Source organism: Staurois parvus, unplaced genomic scaffold (assembly GCF_062004578.1).
Source record: "Staurois parvus isolate SC_StPar_1 unplaced genomic scaffold, SC_StPar_1.0 ptg000874l, whole genome shotgun sequence".
NCBI lineage: Eukaryota > Metazoa > Chordata > Amphibia > Anura > Ranidae > Staurois > Staurois parvus.
In genome coordinates, this window is record NW_028318670.1 from 866,398 (window position 1) to 889,475 (window position 23,078).

The 23,078-nt window shown below is 49.0% G+C and overlaps 1 protein-coding gene across 1 annotated transcript; it reads left to right on the forward strand.

The window, feature by feature from the left end:
- Positions 1-1,098: 1,098 nt before the first annotated feature.
- LOC149443144 (uncharacterized) lies at positions 1,099-20,600 on the forward strand. The gene is made up of 7 exons (XM_089655802.1): positions 1,099-1,195; positions 17,249-17,421; positions 17,538-17,929; positions 18,005-18,211; positions 18,291-18,497; positions 18,621-18,857; positions 18,919-20,600. Exons 2-7 carry the CDS (start codon positions 17,388-17,390, stop codon positions 20,242-20,244), a joined length of 2,403 nt encoding a protein of 800 aa, XP_089511928.1. The 5' UTR covers positions 1,099-1,195; positions 17,249-17,387; the 3' UTR covers positions 20,245-20,600.
- Positions 20,601-23,078: the final 2,478 nt, after the last annotated feature.

Consider the following 23,078-nt stretch of genomic DNA (forward strand, 5'->3'; position numbering starts at 1 on the left):
AGGATAAGTCCATGGTGTAGCCAATGTGGAACCACTCTCAGGAAAGGTCCAGGGTGCAGCCAATGTACAGCCACTGCCAAGCACACTCTCACTGAGAAGAGGAACAGTCTAGAGGCAGATCCATACACATAAATGCCTCCATAGGAGGTTGCTCTGGGCACAAATCACCATGTAAACGATGTGACTATCTGGGGCAACTCCAGTTGAATGGCAGCTTGTAACTGCTATGCTGTCCAGAAAAATCTTCTTATTTATTTCAGGCATTTCAATGAGTGCCATTAATTTACTCAGCTCTTCACGTATCCTACAACCACAGCAGTTCCTGCCTCCAAGGAGCTTACAATCTAAGGTCCATATCTCACATTCACAAGAAGGCCAATTTCGACAGGAGCCAGTTAGCTGATCAGAATGTCTATGGAGTGTAGGAGGAAGCCTGCAAGCTCAATGCAGACAGTGTCTTGGCTTGGTTTCAAACCAAAAACCCCAGTGCTGCAAGCTAACCACCAAGCCACATAAAAATGGAAAAGTTTATATAGATAGGAAGTCTGGAGGAGGCTGGAAGGTGGTAGGTGACCCTGAACTGATTCCTGATGACTGGTGGGCTCCTTGTGGATATAGGTGCCGGAGACTGCTTGGACTGGGACCACTCTCATAGGGTTTCAGATACTTGCCATTCCCATCCTCAGCAAGAATCTAAAAAAAGAGCGGCCTCCTTCATTGAGCAGTGTTCCTGGGATTGGACTGGATGCCAATAACTGTGCCATTCTGCAGGGTAACCGGATGCCACAAAGAAACGTGCCTCAAGGTCCCCAGCGGTGAGGGTGTTGACTATCCTCTCATTAATGTTCCTAGCCATTTTGGAGTATCCCAAACCCAAAGTTCTACAAGCAATAAATGACAAACTGCTTATTGGAGCCGGGGTGAATGGACTGTTGCTCGGGTGACTGGTGGCCTCTATACTGCTTGGGAAAGAACCAATCAATATCAGTTGCTCCTGCGATACACAGCACAAGGCCGGGTCATACTACCAGACGGTTCTCAGGGCTGCAGTTCCTCTGAGCTCCACAAGGTGGGGATTTCACTTCTACGCAGACAGGAAGTCTCTATGGAAGACAGGAAGTGATGTCAGGGACAGACAGGAAGTTCTTTGTGATACAAGTTAGAGGTGACGTTGCTAGAAGTGGCAGCAGAGGAGGTAATAAGATCTTATTTTATATTTACACCCAATAACCCCCCGTCATGTCCATCCTATTCCTTCATCGTCATGCCGTCCTCTTCCTCCATCATTGTGCCCATCCTCTTCCTCCATCGTCACATCCATCCTCTTCCTCCATCGTAGTGTCTGCCCTATTTCTCCATCGTCACATCCATCCTCTTCCTCCATTGTCATGCCTGTCCTCTTCCTCCATAGTCACGTCCATACTTTTCCTCCATCATCGTGCCCATCCTCTTCCACCATCGTCACGTCCGTTCTCTTCCTCCATCATCACAACCGTTCTCTTCCTCCATCATCACGTCTGTCCTCTTCCCCCATCGTCACGCCCATCCTCTCCCTCCATTGTCACGCCCGTCCTCTCCCTCCATCGTCACGCACGTCCTCTGGAGGGATTGGTAGAGACGGGTGGAGGACACTGAATGGAAACCAGTGGAGGGATTGGCAGACAGGGGTGGAGGACACTGCATGAAGGTCAGTGGAGGGATTGGCAGAAAGGGGTGGAGGACACTGAATGGAGGCCAGTGGAGGGATTGGCAGAGAGGGGTGGAGGACACTGAATGGAGGCCAGTGGAGGCATTGGCAGAGAGGAATGGAGGACACTGAATGGAGGCCAGTGGGGGGGGGATTGGCAGAGAGAAGTAGCAGACATTGAATGGATGGTAAGGGGTGGAGGACACTGAATGGAGGCAAATGGAGGGATTTGCAGACAGGGTGGAGGACACTGAATGGAGACCAGTGGAGGGATTGGCAGAGAGAGATGGAGGACACTGAATGGAGGCCAGTGGGGGGATTGGCAGAAAGGGGTGGAGGACACTGAATGGAGGCCAATTGGGGGATTGGCAGAGAGAGATGGAGGACACTGAATGGAGGCCAGTAGAGGGATTGGTAGAGATGGTTGGAAGACACTGAATGGAGGCCAGTGGAGGGATTTGCAGAGAGGGGTGGAAGACACTGAATGGAGGCCAGTGGAGGGATTGGCAGAGAGGGGTGGAGGACACTGAATGGAGGCCAGTAGAGGGATTTGCTGACAGGGGTGGAGGACACTGAATGGAGACCAGTGGAGGGATTGACAGAGAGGGGTGGAGGACACTGAGTGGAGTCCAGTGGAGGGATTTGCAGACGGGTGGAGGACACTGAATGGAGACCAGTGCAGGGATTGGCAGAGAGAGAGGGAGGACATTGAATGGAGGCCAGTTGGGGGATTGGCAGAGAGGGGTGGAGGACACTGAATGGAGGCCAGTGGGGAGGGATTGACAGAGAGAAGTATCAGACATTGAAGTATCAGACATTGAATGGATGGTAAAGTGGATGAGTCTGGCAGCAATATTCATAAAGGACTGAAGGGGGGGGTGGCCTATGTAAAGGTAATGTTGGAGATTAGAGATGAGCGAATCGAACTTGGCGAAGTGGAATTCGTTTTGAATATTAGGAAAATTTCGATTCGCAACGAATCCGAAGATTAGCAGACTTCGGATGCGCGAATCGAAATTTTTCCAAAAATGGCGGCGACATGTGCGGCCACGGAGCGGGGATCTCTGGGAAGGCGCGCAGACAAGGCGCGCTGACCCATAATGCATTCATTCATGACATGTAATCGCATTAGCCAATCAGCAGCCAGCCAGCCAGCACTGTGTAATGGTCGAGCTATAAATTGCGGCCATTTTAGAATTCTCCATTTGCCTTCAGTCATTCAAGAGAGGCAGACCTGGCTGTATTGAGGGAGAGAGTTAGGGACACAGAAACGTTACTTAGGGCCACAGAATCGTTACTTAGGGCCACAGAAACGTTACTTAGGGCCACAGAATCGTTACTTAGGGCCACAGAAACGTTACTTAGGGCCACAGAAACGTTACTTAGGGCCACAGAATCGTTACTTAGGGCCACAGAAACGTTACTTAGGGCCACAGAATCGTTACTTAGGGACACAGAACCGTTACTTAGGGCCACAGAAACATTACTTAGGGACACAGAATTGTTACTCAGGGACAGACACAGAATTGTTACTGAGGGACACAGAATTGTTACTCAGGGACAGACACAGAATTGTTACTCAGGGACAGACACAGAATTGTTACTCAGGGACAGACACAGAATTGTTACTCAGGGACAGACACAGAATTGTTACTGAAGGACACAGAATTGTTACTCAGGGACAGACACAGAATTGTTACTCAGGGACAGACACAGAATTGTTACTCAGGGACAGACACAGAATTGTTACTGAGGGACACAGAATTGTTACTGAGGGACACAGAATTGTTACTCAGGGACAGACACAGAATTGTTACTCAGGGACAGACACAGAATTGTTACTGAGGGACACAGAATTGTTACTGAGGGACACAGAATTGTTACTGAGGGACAGACACAGAATTGTTACTGAGGGACACAGAATTGTTACTGAGGGACACAGAATTGTTGCTCAGGGACACAGAATTGTTACTCAGGGACACAGAATTGTTACTCAGGGACAGACACAGAATTGTTACTGAGGGACACAGAATTGTTACTGAGGGACACAGAATTGTTACTCAGGGACAGACACAGAATTGTTACTCAGGGACAGACACAGAATTGTTACTGAGGGACACAGAATTGTTACTGAGGGACACAGAATTGTTACTCAGGGACAGACACAGAATTGTTACTGAGGGACACAGAATTGTTACTGAGGGACACAGAATTGTTACTGAGGGATACAGAATTGTTACTCAGGGACAGACACAGAATTGTTACTGAGGGACACAGAATTGTTACTCAGGGACAGACACAGAATTGTTACTGAGGGACACAGAATTGTTACTCAGGGACACAGAATTGTTACTGAAGGACACAGAATTGTTACTCAGGGACACAGAATTGTTACTCAGGGACAGACACAGAATTGTTACTGAGGGACACAGAATTGTTACTGAGGAACACAGAATTGTTACTGAGGGACACAGAATTGTTACTCAGGGACACAGAATTGTTACTCAGGGACAGACACAGAATTGTTACTGAGGGACAGAGAATTGTTACTGAGGGACACAGAATTGTTACTCAGGGACACAGAATTGTTACTCAGGGACACAGAATTGTTACTCAGGGACAGACACAGAATTGTTACTGAGGGACACAGAATTCTTACTGAGGGACACAGAATTGTTACTCAGGGACACAGAATTGTTACTCAGGGACACAGAATTGTTACTGAGGGACACAGAATTGTTACTGAGGGACACAGAATTGTTACTGAGGGACACAGAATTGTTACTGAGGGACACAGAATTGTTACTCAGGGACACAGAATTGTTACTCAGGGACACAGAATCGTTGAATTAAAGAGTATGTCAGACAACATGCAGAGGAGTGGCAGAGGAGGCAATGTTTTAGGAGCGAGCAGACGTGGCAGCAGAGGAAGGGGTCGAGGCAGCACTAGTCGCAGCCAGAGGCCAGTGCTCCCGGTGTCATCCAGCGGTCGTGTCTCCACCGACAACCCTGCCGTCATCGATTGGTTGGCTCGGTCGTCTTCCTCTTCCCAGGTCACCTCTGACACCTACAGCCAACGATCGGTGGGTACGTCAGACACAACCGTTAGTTGGCATGGCCCGGGAGCAAGCCCACTGAAATCACGTGTCCTCTACCTGCCCCTGTCCTTTGGTGTTCCCTCACCAAGCGAAGTATCGCATGCTGTGGGCTCAGCCCCACTGTACAGTGAGGAAGAGCTAACAGAGGGCGGTCAGGAACGGGGGGAGACATCCGCCTCTTCAGCAGCCAGGCGAAGTAGTGGCGAGGAGAGTGGCTCGGTAGCCGGTCTAGAGACAGGTCTGTCTCCTGACCCACACGCAGCCGAGGGGGCTAGTAGTGAGGCGGAGACCCTAATTGATGATGATGAGGCTGATCGCACTTGGCAGCCTCGTCGTCATCAGGCTATTGCTTCCGCATCATCAGGAGAAGAGGGTGGCAGCTTGGCAGCGAGCAAAACAGTCGGTGGGTTGCCCAGGAGGCAGCAGGGTCACAGCAGTGTCAGTGGAGGCAAACGGCCACGGAGTAGAGCACCAGCTCCACTGCAGCCTACCACCACGGCCAGTAGTGGTGCCGGTGTGCACGGAAGAAGTAGCAGTCAGCCAGTGAGGAGTATCGGGGGCAAAGTTTCCTACTCGGCGGTGTGGCAATTTTTCGTCAAGCTGCCCGAGGAAGTAAACGTAGCCGTATGTCGACTATGTGGCCAGAAAGTCAAGCGTGGCCAGGGGGCCCATGTTGGGACTACAGCGTTGCGTCAGCATATGCAGCGTCGCCATTTGGTGGCCTGGGAAAACCGTGATAAAGATACGGCGGTTCTGCCTGCCCCAGCCCCCGCTCCATCACCCGCTCCGTCACCCGACGTCAATCGCCCTCTATCAGCCAGACAAGGCTCCAACACCTCTGCTGAGGGGAGTTGTCGCTCGTTGGCATCTTCCGCTCGTTCAGATGCTCCTTCTCCTGCTACTCCTCTTCACGGATTCCGTCAGCAGTCTTTCTTGGAATCCGTTTCAAAGAGACAACAGTTTGCGAGCACACACCCGACGGTGCAAAAGCTGAACGTCCTCCTGTCCAAGTTGCTGGTGCTGCAGTCCCTCCCTTTCCAAGTGGTGGACTCAGCACCTTTCCGAGAAATGATGGCTTGTGCCGCGCCGCGGTGGAGAGTGCCAAGCCGTCATTTCTTCGCCAAAAAGGCAGTGCCAGCCCTGCATTCACATGTAGAAGAGATGGTGGGCCAGTCTTTGAGCATGTCGGTCTCTGCCAAAGTGCACGGCAGCGCCGACGTGTGGAGCTGTAACTACGGTCAGGGACAGTACATGTCATTTACGGCCCACTGGGTGAACGTGGTGCCGGCACAGCCGCACCAGCAACTTGGACAGGTCACGCCGCTTTTGCCTCCACGTTTGCACGTCCTTGGTCCACAAAAGATGTCCGCCTCTACCACCTCTTCTTCCGCCGTGTCCTCAGCCGCCACCCCCGTGCCAAGTCCCATTACCCGACCGGCATATCACATGTGCAGGGCGCAACGGTGTCACGCTGTGCTGCACCTGGTATGCCTTGGCGAACGTAGTCACACAGGGGAGGAACTTCTGAGTGTAATGAACAGAGAAATCGACAGATGGCTGTCTCCGCGCAAACTGAAAATCAGAACCATGTTGACCGACAACGGAAAGAACATGGTGTCTGCTCTGCGTCAAGGAAGGTTGTGCCATGCGCCATGCATGGCTCACGTGTTCAATCTGGTTGTCAAGCGGTTCCTAAAATCCACCATCCCACTGCAAGACATCCTTAAAATGTCACGTAAACTTTGCATGCATTTCAGCCATTCCTATACCGCAAAGCACACCCTCCTTGAGCTGCAGCGGCAGAACAGAATTCCACAGCATCGCCTGATCTGCGACGTTGCAACAAGGTGGAATTCAACCCTACACATGTTAGACCGCCTTTACGAACAGCGAAAGGCCATCACCGATTCCTGATGTTACAAGCGGATAAAGGTACTCCCCTGTGTAACTTAGATGTCAGTCATTGGCAGCTCATGCGTGACACCTGCCGCTTGCTCAGGCCCTTTGAGGAGGCCACGCTATTCGTGAGTCGGCAGGACTATGGGATGCACGACGTCATTTCTCTGTTGCATGTCCTGGAACAAATGCTGTTAACAATAGCTGGTCAGGGTGCGGTAGACGTGGCGCACAGATCTCAACGCCACATGACCCCTGTGGGGGCAGGACAGGAAGAAGAGGAAGAGGTAGAGGAGGACATTGGTGCTCAGGAATTATTGAGTGAAATGGGTGGTTTTTCCACTCAGCGGACAGGAGTGGAGGAGCAGGAACATCTGGTAGAGGAGGAGGAGGAGGAGACAGAGGACCCAGACGCACCGTGGCAGTATGCTGTGGAGATGGAGGCAGGGAGTCCCTCGCATTCCTTGGCACAAATGGCCCATAGCATGCTCGGTTGCTTGTGTAGCAACAGCCGAATAATAACCATCAGGCAGAGGGATGACTTTTGGCTGTCCACCTTGTTGGACCCTCGCTACCGTTCAAAAATGGTGGCCTTTTTCACACCTGCTGAGAGGGAGGCCAAAATAACGTACTATAAAAACCACCTATGTAGTCAGTTGGTCTCTGCCTTTCTGCGCCAACGTCCATCCTCAGACACTGTGGGCCCTGTGCGCTCGCGTTCCGCTGCCATGGCAGCAGGGGAGGGGTGGGGTGGGGTGGTAGGAGCAGTGGCAGCTCCACCAGCAGCGGCTGCCTCAGTCTGCAGTCGATGATGAGTAGCTTTCTTCACCAGCGCAGTGAGGAAACTACTAACCAGCCGCAGCAGCAGCAGCATCAGGTGGACCTGGAGCAGGACCTCAAACAACAGGCTTGGGCCTACTTGGACAGCACCCTGCCAACCGAGGTAGACAATCCCCTTGACTACTGGGCAACGAAACTTGACCTTTGGCCCCAACTAGCTGAATTTGCCCTTGAAAGGCTGTCATGCCCGGCCAGTAGCGTGGCATCGGAGCGCGTGTTTAGTGCGGCAGGTGGTATTGTAACTCCGCGGAGGACACGACTGTCCACCCAAAGTGTGGAGAGACTCACGTTTGTGAAAATGAATCAGGCGTGGATTAGTCTGGATTTCAAACCACCAGTTCCTGACACAACTGACTAAATCCGCCATGAATCATGCCCCAAACATGTGCCACTTTCAGGTCTCCTTACACTGCTGGTGTGTTCCATTTCTTGTCATAGGGTGCTGGCAGATTACGGGCCTCCCATTGCTGCTGCCAGGCCCGTAATCTGCCATGGGCCCCCGTACCGCCTCCTCATGCTGCTGCCAGGTCCAGAGTGTGTCATGGGTCCCTGTACGGCCTCCCATTGCTGCTGTCTCCATCGCCACACTCTGTCATGTGCCACTTTCAGGTCTCCTCACACTGCTGGTGGGTTCCATTTTTGTCATAGGGTGCTGTATGGCCTCCCATTGCTGCTGCCTCCACCGCCACACTGTGGCTCCAGACTCTGGTTTTGGCCCCGTGACTGCCCAAATGAGTGAAGTGTGCGGTGATTCTAAGATCGACGGCACTCATCTGCATGTCATACTGACTGACAGTATTATTTCTCTTCCCCAGCAGACTCCAAGGGCATTTAAATTAAAGGTACAGTGTTCTGCACTAATATGAAGGCTCTCTGAAGCCTAGAAACACCCTTTTATAAGTTAAATTCGCAGCGAATATATTCGCATCGAATCGAATTTATTCCTCGAATTCGCCGAATTAGCCGAATCGAATTTTTGAATACTTCGCTCATCTCTATTGGAGATGTTTCGGAGGCATGCAGGGATGGGTTGATGATTGTGCCTTCAATCTTTACAGAGAAGCCAGGGGAAGGAATATTATGGGCTCAGTTCTGGATAGACTGAGATTGAGGAAGTGGTGTGACATCCAGGCTGATATGTCTGTTAGTAGAATAGTGATACGTGAGGAGACTGATAGGGGTGAGCTAAAGGATAGAGAGATAGATTTGGGTGTCATCTGAATAGAAATGGTATTAGAAAGCCATGGGAGGCAATCAGCTGGCCCAGGGAGGAGGTGTAGATCGAGAATAGGAGGGGTCCAAGAACAGAACTTTGGGGGATCCCAACGGAGAAAGGAAGAGGAGAGGAGGAAGTAAAGTTGAGACACTGAAGGTGCGGTGGGATAGGTAGGATGAGAGCCAACGAAGAGCACAGTCATGGAAACCAAAGGAGTGGAGTTTTTTGAGGAGGAGGAGGAAGTGGTCCTCTGTGTCAAAGGCAACAGAGAGGTCCAGGAGTAGGAGTACAGAATAGTGTCCATTGGTTTTTAGCTGTTAGTAGATCGTTTGTGAGATTTAGGAGAGCAGTTTCCGTGGAGTGTTGAGAGCGAAATCCAGACTGAAGGGGATCAAGAAGGTTGTCCTCGGTGAGATGTTTGCTCAGGAGTTCAAGGAGTCTGGAGGAAAAGGGGAGCAAGGCGATAGAGCGCAAGTTGTTAGGATTGGTGGGATCCAGTGAGGGCTTTTGAAGTATGGGGGTGACTAGTGCATGTTTTAGAGAACTGGGAAGATGCCAGAAGAGAGGAAGAGTTTGAAGATGTGGGTTAGAGAGTGTAGGATAGAGCCAGAGGGTGACTGCAGTATTTGAGAGGGAACAGGGTCCAGGAAACAGGTGGTTAGGTGACGTTAGAAAAAGATTTATCAACCTCGTCTATAATGGCGGGGTTTGAATGAAGGAAGTGTTGATTGTGCCTGTGGATTTGGAGTGGTACGTGTGTAGTGGTGGTGGTGGTGCGGGGGTGGTATCTGCACAGCTAAGCTCTTCTCACAAATTGTATCTGTGACGGGAGTCACGTTGGGTGGGGGGCCCATGGAACACAGCTCACTTTGGAGGGGTGGGGAGACCCCTGTCTCAGCTCCCCATATCCCTCTTATGTGTAAGTCGCCCTTGTGCTTGTTAGGGGTACAGGGTGAAATGTTCTAATATTGGTGTGGTGGGTTGTTCATTGTTTACTGCCATGTGGTCCCATTGTTCTATTGTGTCCTGCTTGGGAGCAAACTATTATGGGATGTATATTTGTGTATTGGCTTGGTGGTGGGGTGTCTCCAGCAGCCCTCCTGATGGGACTGTCTGTTGGTGTGTGTTTCTTGTTGCTAAGTATAGATTGCCTCGTCCTGTGTCATTATGCAGGGAGGGGGGATTTGTCCCCTGAGTGTATAAAAAGCCAGTTCGAGTTTCAAATAAAGAGTTCCATGTTTATACAGACTGGTGTCTTGTAGTCTTGTGGTGTCCGTGGATCTGTGTTCGGACAGGGAAGCGGGAGTCTAACGGAAATACCTTAGCGCAGTCCGGGTCCGGTTCCGTTACATTGGTGGCAAGTGGTGGGATTGTGCTTCCTGGCTGTGAACACATCCAAACCACCACCAGGATTCAAGATCAGGAAAGGAGACATCGGTCACCCCAGTGGAGATATGGACCTGGCATCAGAGTTCCCAGGGCTGCTGCAGACCGTTCTTGCAACATACCCTAGGACTGTCTACGGATGAGTACCTGGAGCTCAGGCAGCGGATTTGGGGGGTGCTTTGGAGAGGAGCCCTCCAGGTTGCTGGTATGGGCAAGGGCAAGTGCTATCCAACATGCAAATAAAAATGGCCACCTGCCCAAGTCTATAACTAGCTTATGAAGCAAGGACACATAAACAGGCATCACATAGTGAATAAAGGGGAGAGAACAATGTTCTTGGACAACTTGCCAGCCAGCTTGCTAACAACCGAATTAACCTGTCTAACAGTATGCGTTTACAACAGGGGTTTAGTTAGCACACATTTGCAAATACATACGTAAGCCACAGAGCCACGTCACGGCTCCCTGTTAATCTGTGGTCCTAACTGTACAATTGGATGTGTCCTAGTGCACCCACGTACCCTGGCTGCCATTGTGCTACATGCTGGGGTCCTGTGCACTCCTTTGCCTTTAAGAGGGGTGGGCTCCCTCAGGTTCACCTGCCCTTGATCTATCCATTAAATGCATGTGCCTCTACTATGGGGACTCTCAAATTGTACAGTTAGGACCACAGATTATCAGGGTGCCGTGACGTGGCTCTGTGCCTTATGTATGTATTTGCAAATGTGTGCTAACTAAACCTCTGTTATAAACGCATACTGTTAGACAGATTTATGCGGTTGTTAGCAAGCTGGCTGGCAAGTTGTCCAAGAACATTGTTCTCTCCACTTTATTCACCAAGTGCTATCCAACCCCAGGGGAACGGGTCAGGGACCATTGGAAGTTACGGATGCCATTCTTGGGATAGCAACCCCAGGAGAAATGGGTGACTGAGTTGGACAGGCTGGTCCAGCAGGAGATAGAGCTGGACAACCAATATTGGGCTCTGCAATGGTACGCAGAGCAGGAATATTTAGGGGTGACAACAGAATGCTCTCCTGAGGGATATGACTTTGGTGGACTGTTACAGTATCAATCTCATTTTTGAAGTGATTGGCGATCTCCTGGGCAGTGAGTGAATTAGTAGGTGGAGGCAGTGGAGGACGAAGTAGAGAGTTGAAGGTAGAGAAGCGTTGACGGGGACTGGATGAGAAGGTGAGAGTGATAAAATAGGTCTGCTTGGTGGTGTGGAGGCAAGAATTGTATTTTGGAGGGCAGATTTATATTGGTTGAATTGTTTTTGAGACTTAGTCTTATACCACAGAAGCTCAAGAGCGCGGCTATGTTATTTGAGACTTCTGGTGTCACCTGTTTACTAGGGTTGTAGGGGTCGGAGCCTGATTCTGTGTGTAGTGAGGGGGGTGGAGGACGGATCTATTATAGATAGAATCAGCTAGATTGCGGCAGGACAGGGTTTAGATTTTGTCATAGAGATGGTCAGTAGCAGAGAAGAGAAGGGTTAAAGTCGTGGATGTGTCTAAGGGTAACTGTTGGAGGGAGAGGAGGTGGAAGACTGGGAGAGAGTGAAACTAATAAGGAGGTGATCAGAGAGTGGGAGAGGATTGTTGGAGAGGTTGAAAAAAGTGCATAGGTAGGAGAAAACAAGGACAAGGGTGTTGCCATCAGAGTGAGTAGAAGATTGTGTCCATTGCTTCAGGTCAAAGGAGGAGGTTAGACTTAGAAGTTTAGAAGTAGCAGGGGTGTTGGTATTAACAGGGACGTTGAAGTCACTGAGAATGATTGTGGGGCTTTCAGAAGAGAGAAAGTAGGGCTAGCCAGGCAGAGAAGTCGAGGAAGGTGGATACTGGTTCAGGAGGCTGTGACGGGAGTGACTTTGGGTGGGGGGCCCATGGAACACAGCCCCCTTTGGAAAGGTGGGGAGACCGCTGTCTCAGCTTCCCATATCCCTATTATGTGTAAGTCACCCTGTGCCTGTTAGGGGTACAGGGTAGAATGTCCTGCACCCCCCACCAAGCCAATACACAAACACATACATCCCATATTTTGCTCCCAAGCAAGACACACAATAGAACAATGGGATGAACCACATGGCATTAAACAATGAACAATCCCCACACCCCACCTATACATGTCTACACAATATCAGGACATTCCACCCTGTACCCCTAACAGGCACAGGGTGACTTACACATAGGAGGGATATGGGGAGCTGAGACAGGGGTCTCCCCACCTCTCCAAAGGGGGCTGTGTTCCATGGGCCCCCACCCAAAGTCACTCCCATCACAGAGGCCTATAGCACAGCACTGGAGAAAATAGATGAATGCAATGTGCCTCAAATGATTTGAGTGACAGAGAGGGAGGTGGGTGAAGCACCTGAAAGATGCTATATGGGGCTAGAAGGATTCCCATTCCACCTCCCTTCCATCCATTGGGTCTGGGGGAGTGAGTCTAGAGAAGGCCGCCATGGGAGAGGGAAGCAAGAGAAGCAGTGTCAGGTTCATGAAGCCAGGTTTCAGTAACAGCAAGTAGTTGGTGATAAAGAGTTCATGGACAGAAGTGAGTTTGTTGCATTCCTGAGGGCACAGGAGAAAGTTAGGCTGGTTTTGGGAAGAAGAATTGAAACTAAATTTTGTGGACTTTGGCTGCTGCCAGAGTATGTGGGGTGATGGGAGAGTTGTGCACAGTTAAATGATGGAGGCCCGGGGTTTGGGGATATATCCCCAGAGGTTAAGAGATGCAGAAGAGTGAGGGAAGTAATATGGGAGTGTTATTTATATAAAGGGACATGCCTGGAGGTTTCATTAGCATGTGGGTTTGGAGTTAACAGGAGTTGGTGAGTGCAGCAATAAGGAGAGGACAGATGAGAGGGGGATATATACAGGCTGTGGGGTGGAGAAGAGGGGTGAAGGAAAGAGAGACTAAGGAGAGAGGACACAACTGTCAGAAGGAGAGGTAGAGAGCACATGTTACAGAGTGGAAGGAGAGCTGAATGGGGAAACAAGGTCACCTGCAGTCTGTTTGGCGTTTCTCAAAGTAGTTGCTGAAGTGCAGAGCCGAAGTGCACCCACTTAAATAAAGAACCCACTTATGGAAGGAACCCCAGTTATGTGCCACCCAGCCATATATAGTGTGGACATGAGGAATGAGAGCAGAATGGGGAAACAAGGTCACCTGCAGTCTGTTTGGTGTTTTTCAAAGTATTACTCTGTATATTCATCAATGGCTGAAGTGCAGAGCCGAAGTGTGCCCACTTAAAGAAACCCTGAGCCAAGTGCCTCCCAGCCATATATAGTATGGAAACCTAGATGAACCCCTTCAGGGTCAGAGCATTGCCCCACTTACAGGGCCTGAACATTTCTTTCATTTTGGAGATGTCACCTTTCCCACCAATCACCTTCTCCCCTCACTGTGTCTATTGTAGAACTTCTACATCTATACTAACTAGGTCACGCGTACTCCTAATGTTGATGGTCAGACTCTATAGTTGGCTTCTGTGTTCCTCACCTATAGCAGCCCCCTTTTTCATAAGGCAAGCAGGCCTACCAGTACTCGGTTTCCCCCAGGACTAATACACAATGCTATAGTGTCCGGCCACCACAACTGAGCACAGCAAACAGGTACTTGCGGTTGGCAGACAGGCAGAGTGGTTCAATGACTGTCCAGGTACAAGGCAGGTGAGGTTCAAAATAGTCAGGGTCAATCCATAGTCAAAAGGTAGGAAGAGTTGAGAGAATAGTTGATATCCGATCTGAGGTCTTCAACAAGGGAATCCAAACAGTAGAGCAGGTGTGTTGCATTATATATATATATATATATATATATATATATATATATATATATATACATACATACAGTGTATGTGTACTGATTTCCTCAGACTGTTTGTTTTGGAGACCTCAAGTTTCTTGGAGTTTGAGTAGATACTTCTCAAACAAATGCAGCTGGATACAATGGTAACTATCACGTACCTGGTGATGGAGGCCAATGGAGAGAGGGCTTCCCTTGCGGCTAAGTTCCGGACTCCCCTGAGAGTGGAACAGGGGGAGTCAGGCCCAAAGTTGCACAGGTCGCCTGTAGGAGTGCTGGTTGGTGGTCCCCTCAGAAGCACAGCTGGTGCATGGAGATAGGTCTGCAGACAGGAGGCGCATGTGCGTGGTATGCAAGCCCTTTCGGGATTTGGATGTTTACTGGGTAGTCAGTTCAAGCCAAGGTCAGGTACCAGGTGGGAATCAGAGCAGACGTAGTCAGATGGGAAAGCTGAGGTCATTCACAGAGGAGAGAGAGAAAGTATCCGTAAGCCAGGGATAAATCAGAGTAGACAGGTCCAGGAACAAGCTGAGTCGGTAACAGGAAATCACAAGTCAGAACCACAGGAAGCAGGAAACAGGAACCAGGAACAGGGCATGGGGAGCTAGAGATCATTCAGCAACCAGAGGAAGTGATGAGCCTCCTTATAAAGGCCGTCTGGCACCAGACTGAGGCTGATGTGTCCTTCTGCGGCCATGTAGAGTATTGGCAGAAACGCCAGATCTTCCAGAACTCCTGCCGTGGACAGGACCCTGACAGTAACATAGATACCATTGCTGTATTTCAGTTGACAGTTGGCTATTGTTCTGTAACCATAGCCAAGCACAGCTTGACTTTTGACATATATGACCTATGGCATGTATCATACCACAGTGCCAGCTTGAGGTCCAACTGGAGAATGTTTCTGGCACTTACACCCCAGTCACACTGGGTGTGACTCGGCTTACGATTTGCCATGCCATGCCAAAATCGCATCAGTGTGACCGGGGTGTGAAATACTGTATTGTGAAAGGGGCTACACCCATGTGGGGATGGTAACTTTTCAAATAAAAGGTCAGCAGGTTAAACTGACAAGGAGGACTCTAAGATGACTTCAAGGAAGATCTCTGACAGAAGAAGTCTTTCGGGCGATTTCCTGCAATTGCTGTAGAGTAAGCCTGGGTCCTGGTGTTGCCTATGGAGATGGTGAACCCACTCTAACCTGAGTTAGGTCACCTTTTCAGCGTATTCCTGTTGTATACAGCACATGGATTGGCTAGGAAGGAGGCAGCATTTTGCTTGGTATAGGTAGATCTGTCAGTCTCGTGTTGTATTCCTAATTGTAATGGTTTCTATGTTCAGCATTTTCATTTAGTAAGAGCACGCCGATACACTATGGAGGTCTACGTCACGCCGATACACTACGGAGGTCTACGTCACGCCGATACACTACGGAGGTCTACGTCACGCCAATACACTACGGAGGTCTACGTCACGCCGATACACTACGGAGGTCTACGTCACGCCGATACACTACGGAGGTCTACGTCACGCCGATACACTACGGAGGTCTACGTCACACCGATACACTACGGAGGTCTACGTCACACCGATACACTACGGAAGTCTACTTCACACCGATACACTACGGAGGTCTACGTCACACCGATACACTACGGAGGTCTACTTCACACCGATACACTACGGAGGTCTACTTCACACCGATACACTACAGAGGTCTACGTCACACCGATACACTATGGAGGTCTACGTTACACTGATACTCTACTTCACGCCGATACACTACGGAGGTCTACGTCACGCCGATACTCTACGGAGGTCTACGTCATGCCGATACTCTACGGAGGTCTACGTCACGCCGATACACTACGGAGGTCTACGTCATGCCGATACTCTAAGGAGGTCTACGTCACGCCGATACTCTAAGGAGGTCTACGTCACGCCGTTACGCTATGGAGGTCTACGTCACACCGATACACTACAGAGGTCTACGTCACACCGATACACTATGGAGGTCTACGTCACACTGATACTCTACGTCACGCCGATACACTACGGAGGTCTACGTCACGCCGATACTCTACGGAGGTCTACGTCACACCGATACTCTACGGAGGTCTACGTCATGCCGATACTCTACGTAGGTCTACGTCACGCCGATACGCTACGGAGGTCTACGTCACGCCGATACACTACTGAGGTCTACGTCACGCCGATACTCTACGGAGGTCTACGTCACACCGATACTCTACGGAGGTCTACGTCACACCGATACTCTACGGAGGTCTACGTCACACCGATACTCTACGGAGGTCTATGTCACACCGATACACTACGGAGGTCTACGTCTCCTCGCTTACAACGCAAAGTCACCTTTACTAGACACCAAAGCAAAACAGCAGGACAGACAGAGAGCTTGGAGCACGCATTATAAACACAATATCACAAGCATGAGACTGCAGGCTTGGCTGGCTTAAATCAGGTTTGGTCTCTGCCCACTCAATCACCTTGCAGATGGACAATGCATCATAGCTAAAACCAGGATGATATAATGAGGAGCAGGAGTGCAACACGCTCCTGACAAATGGATTATACCACTTTTATTAGTGGCGGGGGATGGGGGGTATATTTAGGGGAGTTGGAATAAAAATGTCTTTATTCTATAAGATTCAAATAGGAAGAAAGAGGGAAAATGTCATTTGTAGTAAATGTCCTGAAAAAGAAATTTCCACAATGATCAGTTTCACCCTAAAATGTGATGAGTAAAGTCTCTGGAGTACACGGAGATCACAGGAATACCATGTGTCCTGGCAAAGCCCAAAGACAATGTTCATCTTCCAGTCTAGGAGAGGTGGGACGCACCCAGGAGGAATGATTCTGTGTACAGAACCCTCATAGAGCGCCCCTACAGCTCCTCCTCCCAATGTCCTCCAACCAGAGTCAGAGAATTTTACATCATCACAATGACCTCACAGCTCCTCCTCCCAATGTCCCTCCATCCAGAGTCAGAGAATCCTATGACATCACACTGACCTCACAGCTCCTCCTCCCAATGTCCCTCCATCCAGAGTCAGAGAATACTATGACATCACACTGACCTCACAGCTCCTCCTCCCAATATCCCTCCATCCAGAGAATCCTATGACATCACACTGACCTCACAGCTCCTCCTCCCAATGTCCCTCCAACCAGGGTCAGAGAATCCTATGACATCACACTGACTTCACAGCTCCTCCATGTGGAGGAAAAATGGAGACCTGACCGGGAAGGTGAGGAGGATTCTGAGAATATCATTTGATTTCACTATTTGTGTTTCAGATCTAGAGTTTTCTTCCTGTGAAGTCTGTCCCATGACATCACATTGCCTCCACCTCCCTCCCTGATAGAAGAGAGAAAGAAGAAGAAGATTCTAGAGTGGGAGTATTTAGAAGGACACAAGGACCTCTACAAGGACGTCATGATGGACAATCAGCCGCCTCTCACATCACCGGGTAAGAGGAGACTTTATTGGAAAGGAGAGAGCAGTACGGAGGCTCCACCTAGATCCCCCATCATCTGATAAACACATAGAAACAATGGATTCAGTCAGTGTGTGTGTTTCCTACAGATGGATCCAGTCATGGGAACCCACCAGAGAGATGTCTTCTGTATTCTCGGGATTCCACACAGGAAGGTCACACCATCCCTCACCGTCATCAGGTAGGTGGATCCAGTCATGGGAACCCACCAGAGAGATGTCCCCATCCTCTGTATTCCCAGGATTCCACACAGGAAGGTCACACCACCCCCCACCATCATCAGGTAGGTGGATCCAGTCATGGGAACCCACCAGAGAGATGTCCCTGTCCTCTGTATTCCCAGAATTCCACACAGGAAGGTCACACCATCCCTCACCATCATCCGGTAGATGGATCCAGTCATGGGAACCCACCAGAGAGATGTCCTCTTTATTTCCGGGATTCCACACAGGAAGGTCATACCATCCCGCACCATCATCAGGTAGATGAGGAACAATCACTGATAGCTAAAATGACAAGCATGTTTGTTACATTGAATATCTTTTTGAATGTTCAGAGTGGAATCCTCGGGGATGATAATATTGTCGTAAAAGAAGAGTATAAAGAGGAGGATGAGGAGCATGGAGAGATGGAGGAGGTTTCAGAAGAACCCAATGAAATGATGGAGCCACCTAATACCAGGAACCCACCAGAGAGATGTCCCCGTCCTCTGTATTCCCAGGATTCCACACAGGAAGGTCACACCATCCCTCACCATCATCAGGTAGATGAGGAACAATTATTGGTAGTTGTGATTTATACACAGCATGTTTGTTACATTGAATGTTTTATTATATATTCAGAGTGGAATCCTTGGGGATGATAATATTGATGTGAAAGAAGAGTATAAAGAGGAGGATGAGGAGTATGGAGTGATGGAGGAGTTTTCAGAAGGACACAAGGATATGATGGAGCCACCTAATACCAGCAACCCACCAGAGAGATGTCCCCTCCCTCTGTATTCCCGGGATTCCACACAGGAAGGTCACACCATCCCTCACTATTACAAGGTTGGTGGGACGGAGAATCTAGAACATGGACTCATGGAGACGATGTGCGGATTCTCTATGTGATGTCACAATAATAAATCTTCTATCTTACAGATGATATTTTCTCTCCTTCTCTTGATGTAGAGTGGAGATCCAATCGATATAGAATTTGAGGTGAAATCAGAAGAAGAAGAGGCGTATGTGAGGGATGATCAGCAGTCTATGGAGGAGGATGGAATAACGGGGACATTTATAGAGGAGGACACTCCTACAGAGATCAGCACAGGTGGGTCAGGAACACTAAATCCATTCCTCCACCCATACTGCTCACTGATTGGTCCAGATGATAAGGTTCTCATTGGATCTCTCTCTGTCTTTCTGGTTTGGGGGAACCAATCAGCTCCTGTCTAGTAATCCTCTTTGTCTTTGTATTTTAGTCCATGGCCGGGAGATGAGGAAAACCTCCGAGGATTGTCTCACTTTGTCTCCAGACTGGAAAGTAGAAGATGAGGACATCACACAGTATAGTCCAGGAGAAAACCCGGCTCCCTCCAATGTCCATCCGGCACCACCCAGTGTAGATGGACCATCGGATTCCTCGTATCCTGAGGAACCTCAGACTGTGCGGGACGGGGCCAGCCTTCCAACAGACAAGAGGTTCTCCTGTACTGAGTGCGGGAAGTGTTTCCGTTTTCAATACAAACTTAATGAGCATCTAAAATATCACATAGGTGCGAAACCATATTCCTGTCCTGAGTGTGGGAAGTGTTTCCGTTTTAAATCCAAACTTGAGGTGCATAAAAGATCTCACACAGGAGAGAAGCCATATTCTTGTCTGGAGTGCGGGAAATGTTTTACACAGAAGTCTGTTCTTAACAAACATCAGAGGTCACACACAGGAGAGAAGCCATATTCCTGTTCTGAGTGCTGGAAATCTTTTGTAGAAAAATCAGAACTTGTCGCACATCAGAGATCTCACACAGGGGAAAAGCCATATTGTTGCCCTGAGTGCGGGAAATGTTTTTCAAAGAAGTCTAATCTTTACACACATCAGAGACTGCATACGGGAGAAAAGCCATATTCTTGTTCTAATTGCGGGAAATGTTTTGTAAAAAATGCAGAACTTGTTACACATCTGAGATCTCACACAGGCGAAAAGCCGTATTGTTGTTCTGAGTGTGGGAAATGTTTCTCAGATAAGTACAGTTTTTTTAAACACCAGAGATCTCACACAGGGGAGAAGCCGTATTCTTGTCCTGAGTGCGGGAAATGTTTTTCACACAAATCAAGTCTTTGTAAACATCAGAGATTGCACATGAGGGAGAAGCCATATCCCTGTTCTGAGTGCGGGAAATGTTTTTCAGATCAGTCCAGTTTTTATAAACACCAGAGACTGCACACGGGGGAGAAGCCGTATTCCTGTCCTGAGTGTGGGAAATGTTTTTCAAAGAAGTTTAATCTTGACAAACATCAGAGGTGTCACACGGGGGAGAAGCCGTATTCCTGTCCTGAGTGCGGGAAATGTTTTTCACAGAAGTCCACTCTTCACACACATCAGAGATCTCACACGGGGGAGAAGCCATATCCCTGTCCTGAGTGCGGGAGATGTTTTTCAGTGAAGTCCACTCTTTACAGACATCAGAGATCTCACAGGGGGGAGAAGCCGTATTCCTGTTCTGAGTGCGGGAAATGTTTTTCAGTGAAGTCCAGTCTTCTCAGCCATCAGAAATTGCACATGGGGGAGAAGTCACGTTCCTGTCCTGAGTGAAGGAAATGTTCCTCACTGAAGTCCTGTCTTCCTGGGGTCCCACACAACCCTGGAGGTGTATGAGAGCCTTGAGTGTGGGAAATGTCTTCTAAATGAATGTTGCTGGACATCCCAGTTCTCATGTGGGGAAGAAGCACACCCTGATATACACCTCAGATATACTCCATGGCTGATCTTCATCATAAGGAGGTTAGAGGTCACCAAAGACGTGGATGAAGTGTGGGAGCGGGTTGGTCATTGATAGCAGGAGAAGAATATGAATGGCGTCCTCACCTGTCATTGGCTGAGTACATTTTGTGGTGGGAGATTTCACAAACACTATTAGTGAAAAATTCATTAAACGAATGTGCAACACATTCCCCTGACCATGACAAGTATTTTATTTTGTACAATGATTTCCTATGATCCTTGGTGCACTCTTGTGGCCATATTGCCATATCACACTATTTGTATTGGTGGAGATACAGTGGATATAAAAAGTCTTCACGCCCCGGGTAAAATGTCAGGTTTCTGTGATGTAAAAAAATGAGACAAAGATGAATCATTTCAGAACTTTTTCCACCTTTAATGTGACCTATAAACTGTATAACTCGGCTGAACAACAAACTGAAATCTTTTAGGGGGGGAGTAAACATAAAAAACTATAATAATGCGGTTGCATAAGTGGGCACACCCTTTTATAACTGGTGATGTCGCTAGGTTCAGAATGAAGCAATCACATTCACAATCATGGTAAATAGGAATCAGTACACACCCGCCATCATTTACAGTGCCTCTGATGAACCATTAACAAAGTTCAGCTGTTCTAGTCGGTCTTTCCTGACATTTTCTTAGTCGCATCCTACAGCAAAGATCATGGTCTGCAGAGAGCTTCCAAAGCATCAGAGGGATCTCACTGGTAAAAGGTATCAGGAGAAGGGTACAGAAGAATTTCCAAGGCATTAGATATATCATGGAACACAATGAAGACAGTCATCATCAAGTGGAGGAAATATGGCGCAACAGTGACATCAACAGTGACGTTACCAACAGTGACATCACCAACAGTGACATCACCAAGAACTGGACATCCCTCCAAAATGGTTGAAAAGACGAGAAGAAAACTGGTCTGGGAGGCGGCCAAGATGCTTACAGCAACATGAAAGAAGCTGCAGGAACATCTGGCAAGTCCTGGCTGTGTGGTCCATGTGACACCAATCTCCGTGTTCTTCATATGTCTGGGCTATGGGGTGGAGTGGAAGACGGAAGCCTTTTCTTACCAAGAACAACATCCAAGCCCGGCTACATTCTGCAAAAACACATCTGAAGTCTCCCAGAAGCATGTGGGGAAATGTGTTCTGGTATGATGGAACCAAGGATGGACTTTTTGGCCATAATTCCAAATAATATGTTTAGCGCCAAAAACAACACTGTCCATCACCAAAAGAACACCATACCCACGTGAAGCATGGTGGTGGCAGCATCGTGCTTTTGGGATGTTTTTCTTCAGCTGGGACTGGGGCCTTAGTCCAGGTAGAGGGAATTATGAACAGGTGCAAATCCCGGTCAATATCGGCACAAAACGTTCGGGCTTCTGCTAGAAAGCTGAACATCAAGAGGAACTTCATCTTCCAGCATGACAACGACCCAAAGAGTCCATCCAAATCCACAAAGGAATGGCTTCACCAGAAGGAGAGGAAAGTTCTGGAATGGCCCAGCCGGAGCCCAGACCTGAATCCGATGGACAATCTGTGGGGCGATCTAAAGAGGGTTGTGCACAGGAGATGCCCTCACCATCGGATGGATTTGGAAGAGCGGCCAAATATTGCCTAGTCAGGATAGACTTCTCCCCAAAAAGACTGAGTGCCGGAATCACATCAAAAGGGTCTTCACCAAAGGATCAGTGTAAGGGTGTGCACACTTATGCAACTGGATTATTTCAGTTTGTTGTTCAACTTACTTTCCTCTGTCAGGCATGGTTTCATACAAATTCCATAACGGAGATCGTTTTCATGCTCTGATGAGTACAGCAGACATCGAAGGACAAAAGTTAGTTCAACCAACAGCGTCGAACCAACCACTGGTTTAACATAGAAAATATTGCATTTGGCCATTAAATGGCACTAAGTAGCATCGGACATAGCGCCATTCAATGACCAAATGCAGTATTTTCCATTTTATAGACTTCATAGCCGAAAGAAGGCTACAGCGCGGCTCTCTCGTTCCGGGAGGGCGTCCATGGATGTCTTCCCGAGAACAAGCTTCAGGAACTATCTGTGATCGCTGTGTGCCTTGGACAAAGCGCATCACAGATCGCGGTAAAGGGCCAATCACAGGGGGCCCTTACCCCGTGAATGCTGTGCCCAATCACAAATGTAAACAAAGCAGGGTCATCAGAGGGTTGACAGGTCTCCTTCTCTCACACAGAGACCACGTGTGAGGGAAGGAGACTGATCTGTGCCAGGACTATGAGTATATTTCACAGTGCCCATCAGTACTGCCTCACCAGTGCTGCTTATCATTGCATATCAGTGCCGTCCTATCAGTGGAGCTCCATCAGTGCAGCCGCAGTGCACCTCGTGTAACCTCATCAGTGCCCATTAGTGCAGCCTGATAGGTGCCCATCAGCACCCATGAGTGCAGCCTCACCAGTGCTCATCAGTTCAGTCTTACCAGTGCCCATCAGAACAGCCTCATCAGCACCCATCCGAACAGCCTCATCAGTGCAGCCTCACTAGTGCCCATCAGTTCAATCTGACCAGTGCCCATCAGCACCCATCAGTACAGCCTCACCAGTGCCCATCAGTTCAGTCTGATTAGTGCCCATCAGCACCCACCAGTTCAGTCGGACCAAT